Source organism: Haliotis cracherodii, unplaced genomic scaffold (genome assembly GCF_022045235.1).
Source record: "Haliotis cracherodii isolate W230 unplaced genomic scaffold, xgHalCrac1.p SCAF_16, whole genome shotgun sequence".
Classification (NCBI taxonomy): Eukaryota; Metazoa; Mollusca; class Gastropoda; order Lepetellida; family Haliotidae; genus Haliotis; species Haliotis cracherodii.
The window spans coordinates 32,434,995-32,459,608 of NW_027266271.1; the positions used below are offsets into that span (position 1 = coordinate 32,434,995).

The window sequence follows — 24,614 nt, forward strand, 5'->3', positions numbered from 1 at the left end:
TACTTTACCGCACAGCACATTGCATTCCACCACTCAACACAATTTACTTCACCACACACGACATTGCACTCCACCACACAACACACTGTACTTCACCACACAACACACTGTACTTCACCACACAACAACACATTTACTTCACCACACAACAACACATTTTACTTCACCACACAACAGACTGTACTTCACCACACAACAGACTGTACTTCACCACACAACACACTGTACTTCACCACACAACACATTGTACTTCCCCATACAGCAAATTGAACTTCACCACACAACACAATGTACTTCAAAACATTCAACACATGGTACTTCACCACACAACACATTGTACTTCACCACACAACACATTGTACTTCCCCATACAGCAAATTGAACTTCACCACACAACACAATGTACTTCACAACATTCAACACATGGTACTTCACCACACAACACATCGTACTCCATCACACAACACACTGTACTTCACCACACAACAACACATTTTACTTCACCACACAACAGACTGTACTTCACCACACAACAGACTGTACTTCACCACACAACACACTGTACTTCACCACACAACAACACATTTTACTTCACCACACAACAACACATTTTACTTCACCACACAACAGACTGTACTTCACCACACAACACACTGTACTTCACCACACAACACATTGTACTTCCCCATACAGCAAATTGAACTTCACCACACAACACAATGTACTTCCCACACAACACATTGAACTTCACCACACACAAAACATGGTACTTCACCACACAACACACTGTTCTTCACCACACAACGCATTGTACTTCACGACACAACACATTGTACTTCACCACACAACACATTATACTTTACCGCACAACACATTGTTCTTCACCACACAACAACACATTGTACTTCACCACGCAGCAACACTGTACTTCACCACACAGCAAATTGAACTTCAACACACAACACACTGTACTTCACCACACACAAAACATGGTACTTCACCACACAACACACTGTACTTCACCACACAACACATTGTACTTCACAACATTCAACACATGGTACTTCACCACACAACACACTGTACTTCACCACACAACACATTGAACTTCACCACACACAAAACATGGTACTTCACCACACAACACACTGTACTTCACCACACAACGCATTGTACTTCACGACACAACACACTGTACTTCACCACACAACTAATTATACTCCCAACACAACACATTGTACTTCACCACACAACAACACAGGGGACTTCCCCACACAACACATTGTACTTTACTACACACAACACATTGTGCTTCACAACACAAGAACACATTGCACTTCGTCGCACACAAACACAGTGCACTTCGTCCCACAAAAACACATTGTACTTCTCCACACAAGAGCACAGTGTACTTCGTCGCATAAAAACACATTGTTATTCACAACATTCAACACATAGAACTTCACCAGAAAATACCTTGTACTTCACAACACACAGTACCTCGTACTTCAGCCCGAGTAATCTACATGTATCCGCTCACATCTCAACGATGGTATTCGGTCTACGAAATCATGTCGTTTCTTGTGTCATTATGATAGAGCGACAAGCGTATGACTGACTATACCATTGGAGGGTGCACGTTGTGTTATATCCATTCCCGCATTCCACAACATCTCTGCGAACTACACTCTCTCAAAAAGGAAACGCAACCCCTATATTTTCAAGATGTTTCTCTCAATATTCAAGTTATTATAACACATAATATTATTGAAGACAACAATATGGAATTTGGCAGGGTGGCAGTACAGTTATGCAAGTTTAAGTCCGGACTTCGACAGTTCTCTCACTAAGATGGACTTGACGCAAGGGGGCGTCTTTCTCAGTACCTCGTATGAGCGCCACGAGCTGCGATCACAGCATTACACCTCCTAGGAACAGAACCGATTAGACGCCGGATTTTTTCCTGAGGGATTGCTCTCCACTCCTCCTGCAGTGCAACGGCTAGTGCATCCAACGTCTGCGGCGGCGGTGTACGTGCACGTACTCGTCAGTCCAGATAATCCCAAAGATGTTCGATTGGGTTGATGTCTGGTGATCGGGAGGGCCATGGTAACACGTTGACGTTAGAATTCTGGAGAAAATTCACTGTTGCATGAGCAGTGTGCGGCCGGGCGTGGTCGTGTTGATAGAGCTCCCTCTGTTGATCGATAATCGGCAGAAGATAAGGCTGTAAGACGTCATTGATATAGCGCTGGGCTGTCAAATTGCCACGAATGATCACCAAGTCTGATCTTTGGTTGTAAGACATGGCTCCCCACACCATGACGCTCCCTCCTCCAAATCTGTCGACCTGCCGAACACAGTTCAGGGCAAAACGTTCGTTTCCTCTTCTATAGACACGCTGTCTTCCGTCACGGCGTTGTAAGAGAAAACGTGTTTCGTCACTAAATCAGACGCGCCTCCAGTTTCTGAGGGTCGATATACCGAACGTTGGTGCACCACCTGAGTCGTTGGCGTCGATGTTCGTGGCGTAAAACAGGTCCTCTCGTAGACGGTTCCTAATTGTTTGTGCGGACACTCTTCTCAAACCTGGCACCTGTGTTGCAGTGACGGTAGGTGTGGCTAGCCGATTACGTAGGTGGGTGACCCGGATGAATCGATCCTGAGGTGGTGTGGTAACCCTTGGCCTACCACTTCTGGGGCGATCTTCAGTTGCATGAAACTGGGAGTATCGGCTCCAAAGTCGGGAAATCGTTGTTTTATGAACATTGAGGTGCCAGGCAACGTTTCCAAAGCTTTGTCCGGCCTCAATACGACCAATGGCGATATTTCGATCTGCAGCACTCAACCGTGGCATATTCGACCTTGTCTTTTGGTGAAAATGATAGAGTGAATCGCTAATCAACACGTGCTTTTATAAACCCATACTTCTACTGCTCTTTCCATGAATTGCACGTGTAAGAGGCTTTTGGCATGGGCCACGTGAAAATTTTGCTCACTATGATACAAGTAACAATAAAATGCCCCAGTGCACGAAAATTGGTGTGTTTGGGCGCTTACGTTAATAAACAGTGTACATGGTATAAGTGCATATCAGAAAAATTGTATTTACAATCAATATTTTTTCTTCTTGGGGTTTTCTCACATATTCAGACTGGGGTTGCGTTTCTTTTTTGAGAGAGTGTAATATCTTATTATCCAAATAATCCCAAACAGCAATTGCACTAACTTCATCATCTTGATAGCCTCAGTCCACCAAAGCCTCATGCAATACAGAGAATAATGCTACAACTGCTTGATGTAAACTCACGGGCAAAAGAAACGCTGGCTTCTAACATTCGCATCTAATAAAGACATATGAAAAATGATGTCAACAGATATCATTTCATTTTACAGAAACAACAATAGACATCAGGTTTACGAACTCTGACAGCCACGTGATGATATGTTCAGGAATTATGAGCATTTTTGGAAGAGGAGTTTGAATGTCCATAAATCGATCATGTTCTTTTTCTTGTTGTCAAACAATAACACACCTGAAAATCACACTTAATCGTCAATATCGAGTGTGTCCACCTCTAGCACGTATGCACTCCCTGACACGACGTCTTACTGATGTTACCAGTCTCCTCACAATAGCTGGAGTGATGAGACGCCACTCTTCTTGCAGTGCCTGCGTCAAGGTCTGTCTGTCATGTGGGGGATGCTGACGTTGCCGAATACGTCTCCCAAGATGGTCCCAGAGGTGTTCTATTAGATTCATGTCAGGGGATCGGGCTGGCCACGGGAGAACTTGTATGTTGTTTGCATTCAAAAAGTCTCTTGTAACACGTGCAGAATGTGGAGTGGCGTTATCCTGTTGCAACAGCGTTCTGGGATTATTCTGCAGGAATGGAAGTACGGCTGGTGTAAGGACCTGGTTGATATAGCCGTTAGCGTTGAAGTTTGCATTTATAACCACCAGGACGGTCTTGGTGTCACCGCAAATACCGCCCCAGATCATCACACTGCCATCGCCATGGGGGTGCACTTCCTGAACGCAGCAACGTGACGTACGTTCGCCTCTACGCCGGTAAACTCGCAATCGGCCGTCAGCACTGAAAACCTGGAACCAACTCTCATCGGTAAACAGCACACTGTCCCAATGTCGTCTTTGCCAGAGTTGCACTGTACGAGCCCACCTCAATCTGTTGAGTCTATGTTGTCGGGTCAAGGTCATTCCCCTCAAAGGTCGATAAGCACTCAAACCAAAATGGCGGAGACGTCGGGCTACAGTCCTTCTGCTGACGGTTTGTTGGAAAGCATTTTGTGCTGATGACGTCACAGTGAGGCATCTGTTACGTAGGTGCAACATACGCAAAAAGCGGTCTTCGTTGGGCGTGGTTACTCGTGGTCTTCCAATTCGTGGTTTGTCTGATGTCGGTCAGTATCACTAAAACGTTTCACCATTCTCTCGATGGTGGTTTTGTGACAGTTCATGATTTCTGCAACTCTGGTCTGAGTTTCACCCATCTGCAACATTCCTATTGCTCTCTCTCGCTGCTCAGACGTCAAACGTGGCATTCTTGTAGGTGAAATCTATACGATTCAATGCTACAGAAGGTTTCTGTGCACAATTTATACCTAAATCTAGCACGAAATTTTCCTTATGCATTTTTGACAAAAAGAGGGAAAAAACGTATTTCTCCGAAAATCACGTGCTGCAGATTCGCCACGACCCCTAGGAAATAATTGGTGCGTTTGGGAGAATGTTTTTATATGGTATCGAATCATGGATTTAGGTTTTGATCAAAACTGTATCAACGTTTATAAAACCAGCGTTTCTTTAACCCGTGCGTTTAACAGAAAGATTTTAAACATTACATACTTGAGGGGCGGTCGGGTAGCCTAGTGGTTAGAGCATTCGCTCGTCACGCCGAAGACACGGGTTCGATTCCTGACATGGGTACAATGTGTGAAGCCCATTTCTGGTGTCCCCCGCCGTGATATTGCTTGAATATTTCTAAAAGTGGCGTAAAACCATAAACACTCACTCATAATCCTTGATTACAGGAACCAACTGTCGTCATTCCCCTTAATCGTGATATTGTTGTCAGCCATATTGGAACTGTTTAATGACGTATATTGTGTGACGTATCAACAATTGGAGGTGTGAACAATGTAGATGTAATACAAATATGCCTGGATGTGTACAGAGTTTACGTTGTTTTGCAGCGACTCCATCACCAGCAAACTGCCGCCGCCTCAATATTGCGTGCTGTTATCGCAACCTGGAGGAGTTGAAGCTGCTCCTGTCTCTGGGCGTCAACGTCAACTGTAGGTGGGAACAACCGAGCAGGACACCGGTGATGACGGCAGCATGGGGGGAGGGGGGGAGGACCAGTGAAGTGGTGGAGCTCCTTGTGAGTAAAGGAGCCGATGTGTCACTGATGGACAATCACGCTAACAACTTCTTTTTCTACGCCTGTTTGGGAGGATCCATGAAGTTGGTGAAGTTTCTGCTGTCTCTGAACGTGGTGGACATCGACACCAGGAACAAGGAGGGGGAGACAGCGGGCGACAGAGCGAGAAACCATCGGACGTCAGCGATTCGCGGATATCCTGGAGTCCCGCGGCGATCAACGACATTGGGGTGGTGTGCCGTTCACATCGCGGTGGTTTGCTGAGTTTTAAGTTTTAAGATAAGAATGTTCATTGTTTTGAAGATTAATAAAACTTTCTTAAAGATTTTGGGCCATTTTGCCATTTTTTGTATTTGGAACTTCGCATGATGAGGTGAACAAATTGTTTATTGAATGTAAATGTAGATGATGTGTCATCGGTATGTATAAACATCGCATCTAGTGATATAATTTCTGTGTCAAATGTAGTAATAACCTTATATTTAATCGTGAAACAGACAACAAACTGTTTGGTTACATCTCGCTGCACTCAGTGACCTCAGACTGAGCCAAGGTTTGCCCCGCTGATGTGGCCATTTGTACAATCACAGTGACGTCACACTGTCGATGACGTCACGCCATTCCGGCTAAGGTCTAAAAACTAAAGGGGCCGCCTGATTTCTATGCTAAATACAATATCGGTAATTCAGAGGGCGGCACAATGCTGGCTTCATGACAAACGTACGTACACCATAGGCATCATGTGGGCGATATAGTTTAACAAAGGCAAAAATTACTTTTTCTTTGGAGTTGTGTTGCATATTATTGCTGCTGATAAAAAGAAATATTTCTGATTAGCGGGTTATTTTGTTCTCTCTTCCTTTTCACCATTTCAATCAAGTTCCTTCTCAGCGCGTGACACCATTCGTCACCACTCGACCCTTTCCGTAACCTGAAAAATGACTCGTACCCCTATCGATGAATGTTTTGTGCGAAAGCACTACAAACCAATCAGAATGCGCGTATGATTTCAAGTTCTTCGTCAAAGAATCCCTCAGAAATAATTTTTGATTTTACATATGTCTCGATCTGAAAATATACCTAAGAAAGTTAAAAGTGTCCAGTCATACTGTATTGTTCCGCATGTCCACATGTGCTTTAAATTGCATCTGAATATATATATATATAATGTATGGGGAAATATATGTGAACCATTACGCAACGCGTTGACAATTGTTTTAGGTATGCCCGTTAGAGCTAAGGCGGAACCCGGTCTAAAAATGGCCATGAGAGGGGCACGAGTCGCTATTCGGCTTGTCCCGGAATAACACGAGTTGGTCACGAATGCGCGTGACACATTCGTTACGCTCTCGGTAACATCACTGATGACCGAGTGGAAGCGGCCTTTAAAAGAAATTTGCCTCCTAACCCCAAATGTAGTCATGTACTCTTTATGTCTTTGGGAATGTCATCATAGTGAATTTGTAAACGTCTTACGACTGACCAGATATCCCAGATGAACTTACCCTTTTATTTGTTTTATCAGATTGGTTAGAGATTGCAGACTAACATAAAATCACTATTGACTTGGTTCCTGTCTACCTGAACTAGTAGACAGGCGGCTGCCGATTTGCCGCAGGTTGCGATTTGACGACACTGAAAATAGTTTTTATTGGTCCTCAGTAATTAAACTGGGCGGAAAAAGAAAGTATAGGTCGAGTTCCATGATCGATAAAAAAATAACAGGAAGAGGTTTTGTTGTGAATTATAATATAATGTAGGGAGGGGTAACAAATGATTGATCAACCACAGTTTGAATGAAATTGTGCAATCACAGGTAATGTAAGCTCAAGGTAAACAATGGTTTGGTAAGAAATTTCATTTTCAAAAGTTCTCTAAAATGTCACCAAAAAATTGTCAGACACACTACACGTTCATTGTCGCCACAGTTGCCTTCAATAGCGTGTATGACGTCCAGCTGCCTCAATGCATGCTGTGATACGCCGCCTCATCGATGACGTCAGCCTTCTGATGACGTGGACTGGAATCCGTTGCTACTCGTCTCTCAGGGCCTGCTGCAATTCTTTTCTGTTGACGGGAGGCTGATGGCGTGCTCTAATCTGTCTGTCAGCTTTATTTTTGACGTAAAACATAATATTTTCATGACTTTATATTTCCTCCAAACCCCCAACACCGGTTACTGTACACACTCTTTGCTGCTGCGGATACCATTCCTTGGCGAAACCCCAGAGGCTGCCACTGGTAGCCACACCGTGTTGAAACGCACCGGACTTAGCACAAAGACTGAGGGCGAACGTCCATCCGCCTCCCCTGTAACCAACAGTTCGAGGTTCAATGTCATCATCATTCAAAGTATTTCATGAGCACCCGTGTTTTAATCGTCTAATATTTGTTTGCTTCGCTAAACCTTTCCATAATCACCAGTGACTAAAGGGATGATGTAAATCCAGCTGGTGTCCATGCAGGTAGCAAAGGTATTGTAAGTCCCCATGGTTCCCAGTGTGGTGGCCTTACTTTAGTTGCTGGAGACTAATAGCCCATTTTTATAATGTCATGTCATATTCAGCGATATCCTTTTATGTTAATTTACTAAACTGAGACGCCTCCGTGGTCTAGTGGTAGAGTGTCCATCTGGACAGTGGAAGGTCCGGCGCGCGCCGTTCGATTCTCGTCAGCGTCATACCAAAAAACATAAACAGATGGTAATTGTTGTTACCCTGTCTGGCGCTCGGTATTTAGGGGACAAGTGGATTTCACCTTACCTCACTAAACCAAACGGCAAAAGAAATCTTGCACCGCATTGAAATGACTGTAATAAATAAACTAAAAATATCAAAAGTAAAGTATATCCAATAATCCAACAATTTCATAAAGTACTGAACAACTCAAACTTCATATTGTGTGGTCAAATATTGTACACCAGACAAACTAAATCAGTGGGGGTTGAAAATTCAGATTTTCACTGCAGTTAATTAAAACACGGAAAGTTTTCACAGACACACAACTTGTCACTTTAGTACCGAATGTGGCCGCCCCGTGCCTCCATACATACAAAGTCGGACGGAAAACGTCAAACGTCTGATGAGGTCACGTGGCAATGTATCAACTCTTGTCTGTTGGCGGGAGAGTGTCGACGGACTCTAACCCGCCTGTCAAACACGTCCCAGAGGTGTTGTATGCGTGAATAAGTCAGGAGAATATGCCGGCCACGGTAAGACGTTGACGTTGTTGTTGGCAAAAAGTCTACGATATGAGCTGTGTGGGTCCAGGCGTTGTCGTGTTGATACACCTCTGGGTTGTTGCTGGAGGTAGGGCAGCACTACTGGACGGAGAATGTCATCTCTATAGCGCTGCGCATTGAGGTTTCCACTGATGACGACGATTGGCGTCTGGTCTCCACAAATTCCACCCCACACCATTACTCCACCTCCACCGTAAGGAACGACTTCTTGAACGCAGCAAGCAGCTGTCCGTTCACATCTGCAGCGATATACACGCGGTCTGCTATCAATTCTAAACGAAAAGAACTTGCTTTCGTCCGTAAAGACCAGGCGTTGCCAGTCCATACGCTGCCACCGTCGCACTGTATTAACCCATCTAATTCGTCTGCGTCAATGATCAGCGGTCAACATCTGTCCTCTGAATTGTCAGTAGGTCCGGATACCTGCTGCCGATGACGTCAGTGTGAGGAAGCGGTTGCGGAGGTGCAACGTTCGCAGAGACCGGTCTTCCTGTGGCGTAGTGACCCGTGGTCTCCCTGTCCTAAGAGGCGACTAACGGGATCGGGTGGTGAGGCTCGCTGACTTGGTTGATGCATGTGATCGATACCAATTGCGTGGATCAATGATGTCAATTACTGGAGTGTCTGGTCCAGACTCGATTATTTACAGACCGCCGTCATATAGCTTGAATAGTGCTGCGTAAAACAACAAACAAACTAAACTAAACTAAAGTTTCCAACGGCAATACGGGAACAGCCAAAGGTTCTTGCAACGTGGGTGTGCGTGGCCCCCATCTGGACCATCCCCATTGCTCGCTCGCGTTGTTCTGATGTTAGTCTTGGCATTTCAAATGAGGTGTTTTTACTCTGTGAATGTTTGACATTGCTTCTGTGCATTTTTATACCCATGTGGCACATGCATTTTTATCAGCAATTACAATACGTGATTTTACATTTTTCGCATTTTCTCAAAAATAGGTGCGCAATACCGGTAAAAATCACAGGTACAACAACGATGCGTTTGGGCTATGTGTTTGTGCCTATTTGGGTTTGACCCAGTACAACTAATTTAAAATCACATTATTTTTCAAATGTGTAAGGTTTCTTTTGCAGTTCAGTTTTGTTTTATTAATATATATCTGTGAAATACTGGGATCTAGTCATTCTTCTGTCCTTTGGTGAAAGGTTCGTATCTAGTCTAATTAGGGCTCCCTGCCTACAAGGCAAGAGCCCTCTTGTTATTGTTCGATTTATTATTATTATTAGGGCTCCCTGCCTACAAGGCAAGAGCCCTCTTGTTATTGTTCGATTTATTATTAGGGCTCCCTGCCTACAAGGCAAGAGCCCTCTTGTTATTGTTCGATTTATTATTATTATTTATTATTATTATTATTCCGGCGTATTTTGTACCAATCATAACTCCAAAACTACTGCTCAGAATCTCTTGAAACTTTGCAGCAAGATAGCTTAGCTACTGAAGTGATGCCCACAAAAATCTCAAGACTCTAGACTCAAGGACTAAGGGCAGATAACTCAAAACAACTTTAAAAATCGCAATTTCAACAGCTAATTACTCCGCCACGAAAGCTCCAAAGACTTCCAAAATTCTTGAACAGATGCGGAATCAGATGGCCAAAAATTTCTCTACACATCCAATGTAGCGAAATTGCTTCGTTTGGCCTCCAGATCGGATAAAGTGTTTTTGCACTGTTTTTTACCCATTTTCTCAGTACTTGACTCCCAAAATCTCCTCAGCTCAAACTACCAGCTCAAAAGCTTCCAAACTCTCCATACTTTGTCTCCAAGTACCATACTAACAACTTCAAAGAAAAAATGCTGAGATATGTCTTCAATGGCCGCCATATTGACTCCAACTTCCGGCTCAAAGTTATTTTGAAACTTTTGATAGGACATCTTTAGCAAGCTCTAGCATTGGAAAGTTATCAGGTAAGGCACTTGAACAACTTCTGTTGAGTCTTGCTTTGGTTGCTGAACAAGATCTCTTCTTGCTCTTATGTCAAAAGTCACGTGATGTGGCGGCCATATTGGATTTTGCTAGCCTCTAATATAATTAGTTTGCAAACTACGTAGCTGCTAAAGTTATTGATAGAAAGTGCTACAAATTACCACAATGCACCAGCGTGAGATGCTGAACATTTCATGTTCTTAGATGTTTGTCAAAAGTTGCGTCATTTGGCGTCCATATTGGATTGAATACCGTCAGAATGCAAAAAATGAAAAAACGGCACAAAACAGCATATATCTCCGCCAATACTGCTCCAATAGCTACCATATTTTGCATGTGTCACCGTCATAACATACTGATCATTTTCGATCGGGCCGTCAAAATCGATATTTCCAGCCGTTTGGCCGCCATCTTGGATTTAAGTTTTTTTCCGTCAGGTTGCCATGGAAACCAAACTTGACAACAGATTGCATTGATATTCACAGCACTATTAGATACAGACCATGGCAAAATGTCTGCAAAGTTTCAGCTTTGTAAATTAGATAGCTCGTGAGAAAATGACAAAACAAGATTTTGGTGGACAGACGCGCGGACGGACGGCGGACAGGCATATTATCAAAATTTACCTATACATATGCTAGAACTGGTCGGGGTAATGCATAATTACCAACCACTTCCACCATACATGCAATAACAGTCTCGTGAGAGCTCGCCAAAAATAGTACATTTTTGTTTAACGGACCACCTAAATGACCTTGACCCCGTGACCTTGGTGACCTTGAATTTTTTTAAATGGTTTTAGTCCAGCTACCCGATCCCGGGGTCAAAAGTGCCAAAATCGCAAAAATAACGATTTCTTATTAGGGCTCCCTGCCTACAAGGCAAGAGCCCTCTTGTTATTGTTCGATTTATTATTATTATTTATTATTATTATTATTCCGGCGTATTTTGTACCAATCATAACTCCAAAACTACTGCTCAGAATCTCTTGAAACTTTGCAGCAAGATAGCTTAGCTACTGAAGTGATGCCCACAAAAATCTCAAGACTCTAGACTCAAGGACTAAGGGCAGATAACTCAAAACAACTTTAAAAATCGCAATTTCAACAGCTAATTACTCCGCCACGAAAGCTCCAAAGACTTCCAAAATTCTTGAACAGATGCGGAATCAGATGGCCAAAAATTTCTCTACACATCCAATGTAGCGAAATTGCTTCGTTTGGCCTCCAGATCGGATAAAGTGTTTTTGCACTGTTTTTTACCCATTTTCTCAGTACTTGACTCCCAAAATCTCCTCAGCTCAAACTACCAGCTCAAAAGCTTCCAAACTCTCCATACTTTGTCTCCAAGTACCATACTAACAACTTCAAAGAAAAAATGCTGAGATATGTCTTCAATGGCCGCCATATTGACTCCAACTTCCGGCTCAAAGTTATTTTGAAACTTTTGATAGGACATCTTTAGCAAGCTCTAGCATTGGAAAGTTATCAGGTAAGGCACTTGAACAACTTCTGTTGAGTCTTGCTTTGGTTGCTGAACAAGATCTCTTCTTGCTCTTATGTCAAAAGTCACGTGATGTGGCGGCCATATTGGATTTTGCTAGCCTCTAATATAATTAGTTTGCAAACTACGTAGCTGCTAAAGTTATTGATAGAAAGTGCTACAAATTACCACAATGCACCAGCGTGAGATGCTGAACATTTCATGTTCTTAGATGTTTGTCAAAAGTTGCGTCATTTGGCGTCCATATTGGATTGAATACCGTCAGAATGCAAAAAATGAAAAAACGGCACAAAACAGCATATATCTCCGCCAATACTGCTCCAATAGCTACCATATTTTGCATGTGTCACCGTCATAACATACTGATCATTTTCGATCGGGCCGTCAAAATCGATATTTCCAGCCGTTTGGCCGCCATCTTGGATTTAAGTTTTTTTCCGTCAGGTTGCCATGGAAACCAAACTTGACAACAGATTGCATTGATATTCACAGCACTATTAGATACAGACCATGGCAAAATGTCTGCAAAGTTTCAGCTTTGTAAATTAGATAGCTCGTGAGAAAATGACAAAACAAGATTTTGGTGGACAGACGCGCGGACGGACGGCGGACAGGCATATTATCAAAATTTACCTATACATATGCTAGAACTGGTCGGGGTAATGCATAATTACCAACCACTTCCACCATACATGCAATAACAGTCTCGTGAGAGCTCGCCAAAAATAGTACATTTTTGTTTAACGGACCACCTAAATGACCTTGACCCCGTGACCTTGGTGACCTTGAATTTTTTTAAATGGTTTTAGTCCAGCTACCCGATCCCGGGGTCAAAAGTGCCAAAATCGCAAAAATAACGATTTCTTATTAGGGCTCCCTGCCTACAAGGCAAGAGCCCTCTTGTTATTGTTCGATTTATTATTAGGGCTCCCTGCCTACAAGGCAAGAGCCCTCTTGTTATTGTTCGATTTATTATTATTATTATTTATTATTATTATTATTATTATTATTCCGCCGATTTTTGTTCCAATCCGAACTCCAAAACTACTGCTCAGAATTTCTTGAAAATTTCCACAAAGATAGCTTAGCTACTGAAGTTATATCCACAAAAATCTCAAGACTCTAGACTCAAAGACTAAGGGCAGATAACTCAAAACAACTTTAAAAATCGCAATTTCAACAGCTAATAACTCCGCCACGAAAGCTCCAAAGACTTCCAAAATTCTTGAACAGGTGCGGAATCAGATGGCCAACAAATTCTCTACTCATCTAATGTAGCGAAATTGCTTCGTTTGGCCTCCAGATTGGATTAAGTGTTTTTGCACTGTTTTTTACCCAATTTCTCAGTACATGACTCCCAAAATCTCCTCAGCTCAAACTACCAGCTCAAAAGCTTCCAAACTCTCCATACTTTGGCTCCAAGTACCATACTAACAACTTCAAAGAAAAAATCCTCAGATATGTCTTCAATGACCGCCATATTGACTCCAACTTCCGGCTCAAAGTTATTTTGAAACTTTTGATAGGACATCTTTAGCAAGCTCTAGCATTGGAAACTTATCAGGTAAGGCACTTGAACAACTTCTGTTGAATCTTGCTTTGGTTGCTGAACAAGATCTCTTCTTGCTCTTATGTGAAAAGTCGCGTGATGTGGCGGCCATATTGGATTTAGCTAGCCTCTAATATAATTACTTTGCAAACGACGTAGCTGCTAAAGTTCTTGATAGAAAGTGCTACAAATTACCACAATGCACCAGCATCACATGCTGAACATTTCATGTTCTTAGCTGTTTGTCAAAAGTTGCGTCATTTAGCGTCCATATTGGATTAAAGACCGTGAAAATGCAAAAAGTGATAAAAACGGCACAAAACAGCATATATCTCCGCCAATATTGCTCCAATAGCTACCATATTTTGCATGTGTAACCGTCATGAGATACTGATCATTTTCGATCGGGCCGTCAAAATCGATATTTCCAGCCGTTTGGCCGCCATCTTGGATTGAAGTTTTTTTTCGTCAGGTTGCCATGGAAACCAGACGTGACAACGGAATGCATTGATATTCACAGCATTATTAGATACAGACCATGGAAAGATGTCTGCAAAGTTTCAGCTTTGTAAGTTAGATAGTTCATGAGAAAATGACAAAACAAGATTTTGCTGGACAGACGCGCGGACGGACGGCGGACATGCATATCATCAAAATTTATCTATACATATGCTAGAACAGGTCGGGGTAATGCATAATTACCAACCACTTCCACCATACATGCAATAACAGTCGCGTGAGAGCTCGCCAAAAAAAGTACATTTTCGTTTTACGGACCACCTAAATGACCTTGACCCCGTGACCTTGGTGACCTTGAATTTTTTTTAATGTTTTTAGTCCAGCTACCCAATCCCGGGGTCAAAAGTGCCAAAATCGCAAAAATAACGATTTCTTATTAGGGCTCCCTGCCTACAAGGCAAGAGCCCTCTTGTTATTGTTCGATTTATTATTATTATTATTTATTATTATTATTATTATTATTATTCCGCCGATTTTTGTTCCAATCCGAACTCCAAAACTACTGCTCAGAATTTCTTGAAAATTTCCACAAAGATAGCTTAGCTACTGAAGTTATATCCACAAAAATCTCAAGACTCTAGACTCAAAGACTAAGGGCAGATAACTCAAAACAACTTTAAAAATCGCAATTTCAACAGCTAATAACTCCGCCACGAAAGCTCCAAAGACTTCCAAAATTCTTGAACAGGTGCGGAATCAGATGGCCAACAAATTCTCTACTCATCTAATGTAGCGAAATTGCTTCGTTTGGCCTCCAGATTGGATTAAGTGTTTTTGCACTGTTTTTTACCCAATTTCTCAGTACATGACTCCCAAAATCTCCTCAGCTCAAACTACCAGCTCAAAAGCTTCCAAACTCTCCATACTTTGGCTCCAAGTACCATACTAACAACTTCAAAGAAAAAATCCTCAGATATGTCTTCAATGACCGCCATATTGACTCCAACTTCCGGCTCAAAGTTATTTTGAAACTTTTGATAGGACATCTTTAGCAAGCTCTAGCATTGGAAACTTATCAGGTAAGGCACTTGAACAACTTCTGTTGAATCTTGCTTTGGTTGCTGAACAAGATCTCTTCTTGCTCTTATGTGAAAAGTCGCGTGATGTGGCGGCCATATTGGATTTAGCTAGCCTCTAATATAATTACTTTGCAAACGACGTAGCTGCTAAAGTTCTTGATAGAAAGTGCTACAAATTACCACAATGCACCAGCATCACATGCTGAACATTTCATGTTCTTAGCTGTTTGTCAAAAGTTGCGTCATTTAGCGTCCATATTGGATTAAAGACCGTGAAAATGCAAAAAGTGATAAAAACGGCACAAAACAGCATATATCTCCGCCAATATTGCTCCAATAGCTACCATATTTTGCATGTGTAACCGTCATGAGATACTGATCATTTTCGATCGGGCCGTCAAAATCGATATTTCCAGCCGTTTGGCCGCCATCTTGGATTGAAGTTTTTTTTCGTCAGGTTGCCATGGAAACCAGACGTGACAACGGAATGCATTGATATTCACAGCATTATTAGATACAGACCATGGAAAGATGTCTGCAAAGTTTCAGCTTTGTAAGTTAGATAGTTCATGAGAAAATGACAAAACAAGATTTTGCTGGACAGACGCGCGGACGGACGGCGGACATGCATATCATCAAAATTTATCTATACATATGCTAGAACAGGTCGGGGTAATGCATAATTACCAACCACTTCCACCATACATGCAATAACAGTCGCGTGAGAGCTCGCCAAAAAAAGTACATTTTCGTTTTACGGACCACCTAAATGACCTTGACCCCGTGACCTTGGTGACCTTGAATTTTTTTTAATGTTTTTAGTCCAGCTACCCAATCCCGGGGTCAAAAGTGCCAAAATCGCAAAAATAACGATTTCTTATTAGGGCTCCCTGCCTACAAGGCAAGAGCCCTCTTGTTATTGTTCGATTTATTATTATTATTATTTATTATTATTATTATTATTATTATTCCGCCGATTTTTGTTCCAATCCGAACTCCAAAACTACTGCTCAGAATTTCTTGAAAATTTCCACAAAGATAGCTTAGCTACTGAAGTTATATCCACAAAAATCTCAAGACTCTAGACTCAAAGACTAAGGGCAGATAACTCAAAACAACTTTAAAAATCGCAATTTCAACAGCTAATAACTCCGCCACGAAAGCTCCAAAGACTTCCAAAATTCTTGAACAGGTGCGGAATCAGATGGCCAACAAATTCTCTACTCATCTAATGTAGCGAAATTGCTTCGTTTGGCCTCCAGATTGGATTAAGTGTTTTTGCACTGTTTTTTACCCAATTTCTCAGTACATGACTCCCAAAATCTCCTCAGCTCAAACTACCAGCTCAAAAGCTTCCAAACTCTCCATACTTTGGCTCCAAGTACCATACTAACAACTTCAAAGAAAAAATCCTCAGATATGTCTTCAATGACCGCCATATTGACTCCAACTTCCGGCTCAAAGTTATTTTGAAACTTTTGATAGGACATCTTTAGCAAGCTCTAGCATTGGAAACTTATCAGGTAAGGCACTTGAACAACTTCTGTTGAATCTTGCTTTGGTTGCTGAACAAGATCTCTTCTTGCTCTTATGTGAAAAGTCGCGTGATGTGGCGGCCATATTGGATTTAGCTAGCCTCTAATATAATTACTTTGCAAACGACGTAGCTGCTAAAGTTCTTGATAGAAAGTGCTACAAATTACCACAATGCACCAGCATCACATGCTGAACATTTCATGTTCTTAGCTGTTTGTCAAAAGTTGCGTCATTTAGCGTCCATATTGGATTAAAGACCGTGAAAATGCAAAAAGTGATAAAAACGGCACAAAACAGCATATATCTCCGCCAATATTGCTCCAATAGCTACCATATTTTGCATGTGTAACCGTCATGAGATACTGATCATTTTCGATCGGGCCGTCAAAATCGATATTTCCAGCCGTTTGGCCGCCATCTTGGATTGAAGTTTTTTTTCGTCAGGTTGCCATGGAAACCAGACGTGACAACGGAATGCATTGATATTCACAGCATTATTAGATACAGACCATGGAAAGATGTCTGCAAAGTTTCAGCTTTGTAAGTTAGATAGTTCATGAGAAAATGACAAAACAAGATTTTGCTGGACAGACGCGCGGACGGACGGCGGACATGCATATCATCAAAATTTATCTATACATATGCTAGAACAGGTCGGGGTAATGCATAATTACCAACCACTTCCACCATACATGCAATAACAGTCGCGTGAGAGCTCGCCAAAAAAAGTACATTTTCGTTTTACGGACCACCTAAATGACCTTGACCCCGTGACCTTGGTGACCTTGAATTTTTTTTAATGTTTTTAGTCCAGCTACCCAATCCCGGGGTCAAAAGTGCCAAAATCGCAAAAATAACGATTTCTTATTAGGGCTCCCTGCCTACAAGGCAAGAGCCCTCTTGTTATTGTTCGATTTATTATTATTATTATTAGGGCTCCCTGCCTACAAGGCAAGAGCCCTCTTGTTATTGTTCGATTTATTATTATTATTATTATTTATTATTATTATTATTATTCCGCCGATTTTTGTTCCAATCCGAACTCCAAAACTACTGCTCAGAATTTCTTGAAAATTTCTACAAAGATAGCTTAGCTACTGAAGTTATATCCACAAAAATCTCAAGACTCTAGACTCAAAGACTAAGGGCAGATAACTCAAAACAACTTTAAAAATCGCAATTTCAACAGCTAATAACTCCGCCACGAAAGCTCCAAAGACTTCCAAAATTCTTGAACAGGTGCGGAATCAGATGGCCAACAAATTCTCTACTCATCTAATGTAGCGAAATTGCTTCGTTTGGCCTCCAGATTGGATTAAGTGTTTTTGCACTGTTTTTTACCCAATTTCTCAGTACATGACTCCCAAAATCTCCTCAGCTCAAACTACCAGCTCAAAAGCTTCCAAACTCTCCATACTTTGGCTCCAAGTACCATACTAACAACTTCAAAGAAAAAATCCTCAGATATGTCTTCAATGACCGCCATATTGACTCCAACTTCCGGCTCAAAGTTATTTTGAAACTTTTGATAGGACATCTTTAGCAAGCTCTAGCATTGGAAACTTATCAGGTAAGGCACTTGAACAACTTCTGTTGAATCTTGCTTTGGTTGCTGAACAAGATCTCTTCTTGCTCTTATGTGAAAAGTCACGTGATGTGGCGGCCATATTGGATTTAGCTAGCCTCTAATATAATTACTTTGCAAACGACGTAGCTGCTAAAGTTCTTGATAGAAAGTGCTACAAATTACCACAATGCACCAGTATCACATGCTGAACATTTCATGTTCTTAGCTGTTTGTCAAAAGTTGCGTCATTTAGCGTCCATATTGGATTAAAGACCGTGAAAATGCAAAAAGTGATAAAAACGGCACAAAACAGCATATATCTCCACCAATATTGCTCCAATAGCTACCATATTTTGCATGTGACACCGTCATAAGATACTGATCATTTTCGATCGGGCCGTCAAAATCGATATTTCCAGCCGTTTGGCCGCCATCTTGGATTTAAGTTTTTTTTCGTCAAGTTGCCATGGAAACCAGACGTGACAACGGAATGCATTGATATTCACAGCACTATTAGATACAGACCATGGAAAGATGTCTGCAAAGTTTCAGCTTTGTAAGTTAGATAGTTCATGAGAAAATGACAAAACAAGGTTTTGGTGGACAGACGCGCGGACGGACGGCGGACATGCATATCATCAAAATTTATCTATACATATGCTAGAACAGGTCGGGGTAATGCATAATTACCAACCACTTCCACCATACATGCAATAACAGTCGCGTGAGAGCTCGCCAAAAAAAGTGCATTTTCGTTTTACGGACCACCTAAATGACCTTGACCCCGTGACCTTGGTGACCTTGAATTTTTTTTAATGTTTTTAGTCCAGCTACCCAATCCCGGGGTCAAAAGTGCCAAAATCGCAAAAATAACGATTTCTTATTAGGGCTCCCTGCCTACAAGGCAAGAGCCCTCTTGTTATTGTTCGATTTATTATTATTATTATTATTTATTATTATTATTATTATTCCGCCGATTTTTGTTCCAATCCGAACTCCAAAACTACTGCTCAGAATTTCTTGAAAATTTCTACAAAGATAGCTTAGCTACTGAAGTTATATCCACAAAAATCTCAAGACTCTAGACTCAAAGACTAAGGGCAGATAACTCAAAACAACTTTAAAAATCGCAATTTCAACAGCTAATAACTCCGCCACGAAAGCTCTAAAGACTTCCAAAATTCTTGAACAGGTGCGGAATCAGATGGCCAACAAATTCTCTACTCATCTAATGTAGCGAAATTGCTTCGTTTGGCCTCCAGATTGGATTAAGTGTTTTTGCACTGTTTTTTACCCAATTTCTCAGTACATGACTCCCAAAATCTCCTCAGCTCAAACTACCAGCTCAAAAGCTTCCAAACTCTCCATACTTTGGCTCCAAGTACCATACTAACAACTTCAAAGAAAAAATCCTCAGATATGTCTTCAATGACCGCCATATTGACTCCAACTTCCGGCTCAAAGTTATTTTGAAACTTTTGATAGGACATCTTTAGCAAGCTCTAGCATTGGAAACTTATCAGGTAAGGCACTTGAACAACTTCTGTTGAATCTTGCTTTGGTTGCTGAACAAGATCTCTTCTTGCTCTTATGTGAAAAGTCGCGTGATGTGGCGGCCATATTGGATTTAGCTAGCCTCTAATATAATTACTTTGCAAACGACGTAGCTGCTAAAGTTCTTGATAGAAAGTGCTACAAATTACCACAATGCACCAGCATCACATGCTGAACATTTCATGTTCTTAGCTGTTTGTCAAAAGTTGCGTCATTTAGCGTCCATATTGGATTAAAGACCGTGAAAATGCAAAAAGTGATAAAAACGGCACAAAACAGCATATATCTCCGCCAATATTGCTCCAATAGCTACCATATTTTGCATGTGTAACCGTCATGAGATACTGATCATTTTCGATCGGGCCGTCAAAATCGATATTTCCAGCCGTTTGGCCGCCATCTTGGATTGAAGTTTTTTTTCGTCAGGTTGCCATGGAAACCAGACGTGACAACGGAATGCATTGATATTCACAGCATTATTAGATACAGACCATGGAAAGATGTCTGCAAAGTTTCAGCTTTGTAAGTTAGATAGTTCATGAGAAAATGACAAAACAAGATTTTGCTGGACAGACGCGCGGACGGACGGCGGACATGCATATCATCAAAATTTATCTATACATATGCTAGAACAGGTCGGGGTAATGCATAATTACCAACCACTTCCACCATACATGCAATAACAGTCGCGTGAGAGCTCGCCAAAAAAAGTACATTTTCGTTTTACGGACCACCTAAATGACCTTGACCCCGTGACCTTGGTGACCTTGAATTTTTTTTAATGTTTTTAGTCCAGCTACCCAATCCCGGGGTCAAAAGTGCCAAAATCGCAAAAATAACGATTTCTTATTAGGGCTCCCTGCCTACAAGGCAAGAGCCCTCTTGTTATTGTTCGATTTATTATTATTATTATTTATTATTATTATTATTATTATTATTCCGCCGATTTTTGTTCCAATCCGAACTCCAAAACTACTGCTCAGAATTTCTTGAAAATTTCCACAAAGATAGCTTAGCTACTGAAGTTATATCCACAAAAATCTCAAGACTCTAGACTCAAAGACTAAGGGCAGATAACTCAAAACAACTTTAAAAATCGCAATTTCAACAGCTAATAACTCCGCCACGAAAGCTCCAAAGACTTCCAAAATTCTTGAACAGGTGCGGAATCAGATGGCCAACAAATTCTCTACTCATCTAATGTAGCGAAATTGCTTCGTTTGGCCTCCAGATTGGATTAAGTGTTTTTGCACTGTTTTTTACCCAATTTCTCAGTACATGACTCCCAAAATCTCCTCAGCTCAAACTACCAGCTCAAAAGCTTCCAAACTCTCCATACTTTGGCTCCAAGTACCATACTAACAACTTCAAAGAAAAAATCCTCAGATATGTCTTCAATGACCGCCATATTGACTCCAACTTCCGGCTCAAAGTTATTTTGAAACTTTTGATAGGACATCTTTAGCAAGCTCTAGCATTGGAAACTTATCAGGTAAGGCACTTGAACAACTTCTGTTGAATCTTGCTTTGGTTGCTGAACAAGATCTCTTCTTGCTCTTATGTGAAAAGTCGCGTGATGTGGCGGCCATATTGGATTTAGCTAGCCTCTAATATAATTACTTTGCAAACGACGTAGCTGCTAAAGTTCTTGATAGAAAGTGCTACAAATTACCACAATGCACCAGCATCACATGCTGAACATTTCATGTTCTTAGCTGTTTGTCAAAAGTTGCGTCATTTAGCGTCCATATTGGATTAAAGACCGTGAAAATGCAAAAAGTGATAAAAACGGCACAAAACAGCATATATCTCCGCCAATATTGCTCCAATAGCTACCATATTTTGCATGTGTAACCGTCATGAGATACTGATCATTTTCGATCGGGCCGTCAAAATCGATATTTCCAGCCGTTTGGCCGCCATCTTGGATTGAAGTTTTTTTTCGTCAGGTTGCCATGGAAACCAGACGTGACAACGGAATGCATTGATATTCACAGCATTATTAGATACAGACCATGGAAAGATGTCTGCAAAGTTTCAGCTTTGTAAGTTAGATAGTTCATGAGAAAATGACAAAACAAGATTTTGCTGGACAGACGCGCGGACGGACGGCGGACATGCATATCATCAAAATTTATCTATACATATGCTAGAACAGGTCGGGGTAATGCATAATTACCAACCACTTCCACCATACATGCAATAACAGTCGCGTGAGAGCTCGCCAAAAAAAGTACATTTTCGTTTTACGGACCACCTAAATGACCTTGACCCCGTGACCTTGGTGACCTTGAATTTTTTTTAATGTTTTTAGTCCAGCTACCCAATCCCGGGGTCAAAAGTGCCAAAATCGCAAAAATAACGATTTCTTATTAGGGCTCCCTGCCTACAAGGCAAGAGCCCTCTTGTTATTGTTCGATTTATTATTATTATTATTAGGGCTCCCTGCCTACAAGGCAAGAGCCCTCTTGTTATTGTTCGATTTATTATTATTATTATTATTTATTATTATTATTATTATTCCGCCGATTTTTGTTCCAATCCGAACTCCAAAACTACTGCTCAGAATTTCTTGAAAATTTCTACAAAGATAGCTTAGCTACTGAAGTTATATCCACAAAAATCTCAAGACTCTAGACTCAAAGACTAAGGGCAGATAACTCAAAACAACTTTAAAAATCGCAATTTCAACAGCTAATAACTCCGCCACGAAAGCTCCAAAGACTTCCAAAATTCTTGAACAGGTGCGGAATCAGATGGCCAACAAATTCTCTACTCATCTAATGTAGCGAAATTGCTTCGTTTGGCCTCCAGATTGGATTAAGTGTTTTTGCACTGTTTTTTACCCAATTTCTCAGTACATGACTCCCAAAATCTCCTCAGCTCAAACTACCAGCTCAAAAGCTTCCAAACTCTCCATACTTTGGCTCCAAGTACCATACTAACAACTTCAAAGAAAAAATCCTCAGATATGTCTTCAATGACCGCCATATTGACTCCAACTTCCGGCTCAAAGTTATTTTGAAACTTTTGATAGGACATCTTTAGCAAGCTCTAGCATTGGAAACTTATCAGGTAAGGCACTTGAACAACTTCTGTTGAATCTTGCTTTGGTTGCTGAACAAGATCTCTTCTTGCTCTTATGTGAAAAGTCACGTGATGTGGCGGCCATATTGGATTTAGCTAGCCTCTAATATAATTACTTTGCAAACGACGTAGCTGCTAAAGTTCTTGATAGAAAGTGCTACAAATTACCACAATGCACCAGTATCACATGCTGAACATTTCATGTTCTTAGCTGTTTGTCAAAAGTTGCGTCATTTAGCGTCCATATTGGATTAAAGACCGTGAAAATGCAAAAAGTGATAAAAACGGCACAAAACAGCATATATCTCCACCAATATTGCTCCAATAGCTACCATATTTTGCATGTGACACCGTCATAAGATACTGATCATTTTCGATCGGGCCGTCAAAATCGATATTTCCAGCCGTTTGGCCGCCATCTTGGATTTAAGTTTTTTTTCGTCAAGTTGCCATGGAAACCAGACGTGACAACGGAATGCATTGATATTCACAGCACTATTAGATACAGACCATGGAAAGATGTCTGCAAAGTTTCAGCTTTGTAAGTTAGATAGTTCATGAGAAAATGACAAAACAAGGTTTTGGTGGACAGACGCGCGGACGGACGGCGGACATGCATATCATCAAAATTTATCTATACATATGCTAGAACAGGTCGGGGTAATGCATAATTACCAACCACTTCCACCATACATGCAATAACAGTCGCGTGAGAGCTCGCCAAAAAAAGTGCATTTTCGTTTTACGGACCACCTAAATGACCTTGACCCCGTGACCTTGGTGACCTTGAATTTTTTTTAATGTTTTTAGTCCAGCTACCCAATCCCGGGGTCAAAAGTGCCAAAATCGCAAAAATAACGATTTCTTATTAGGGCTCCCTGCCTACAAGGCAAGAGCCCTCTTGTTATTGTTCGATTTATTATTATTATTATTATTTATTATTATTATTATTATTCCGCCGATTTTTGTTCCAATCCGAACTCCAAAACTACTGCTCAGAATTTCTTGAAAATTTCTACAAAGATAGCTTAGCTACTGAAGTTATATCCACAAAAATCTCAAGACTCTAGACTCAAAGACTAAGGGCAGATAACTCAAAACAACTTTAAAAATCGCAATTTCAACAGCTAATAACTCCGCCACGAAAGCTCTAAAGACTTCCAAAATTCTTGAACAGGTGCGGAATCAGATGGCCAACAAATTCTCTACTCATCTAATGTAGCGAAATTGCTTCGTTTGGCCTCCAGATTGGATTAAGTGTTTTTGCACTGTTTTTTACCCAATTTCTCAGTACATGACTCCCAAAATCTCCTCAGCTCAAACTACCAGCTCAAAAGCTTCCAAACTCTCCATACTTTGGCTCCAAGTACCATACTAACAACTTCAAAGAAAAAATCCTCAGATATGTCTTCAATGACCGCCATATTGACTCCAACTTCCGGCTCAAAGTTATTTTGAAACTTTTGATAGGACATCTTTAGCAAGCTCTAGCATTGGAAACTTATCAGGTAAGGCACTTGAACAACTTCTGTTGAATCTTGCTTTGGTTGCTGAACAAGATCTCTTCTTGCTCTTATGTGAAAAGTCACGTGATGTGGCGGCCATATTGGATTTAGCTAGCCTCTAATATAATTACTTTGCAAACGACGTAGCTGCTAAAGTTCTTGATAGAAAGTGCTACAAATTACCACA

At 41.2% G+C, this 24,614-nt stretch overlaps 1 protein-coding gene across 1 annotated transcript; it reads left to right on the plus strand.

Annotated features, from left to right (window-relative positions):
* Window positions 1-4,252: 4,252 nt before the first annotated feature.
* Window positions 4,253-5,581, plus strand: LOC139463710 (histone-lysine N-methyltransferase EHMT2-like; the record flags this gene model as incomplete). Its single annotated transcript, XM_071244964.1, has 2 exons — window positions 4,253-4,289; window positions 5,215-5,581. Coding segments are annotated over exons 1-2 (404 nt in total), but the record flags the coding sequence as incomplete, so codon positions are not given.
* Between the last annotated feature and the right edge of the window lie 19,033 nt (window positions 5,582-24,614).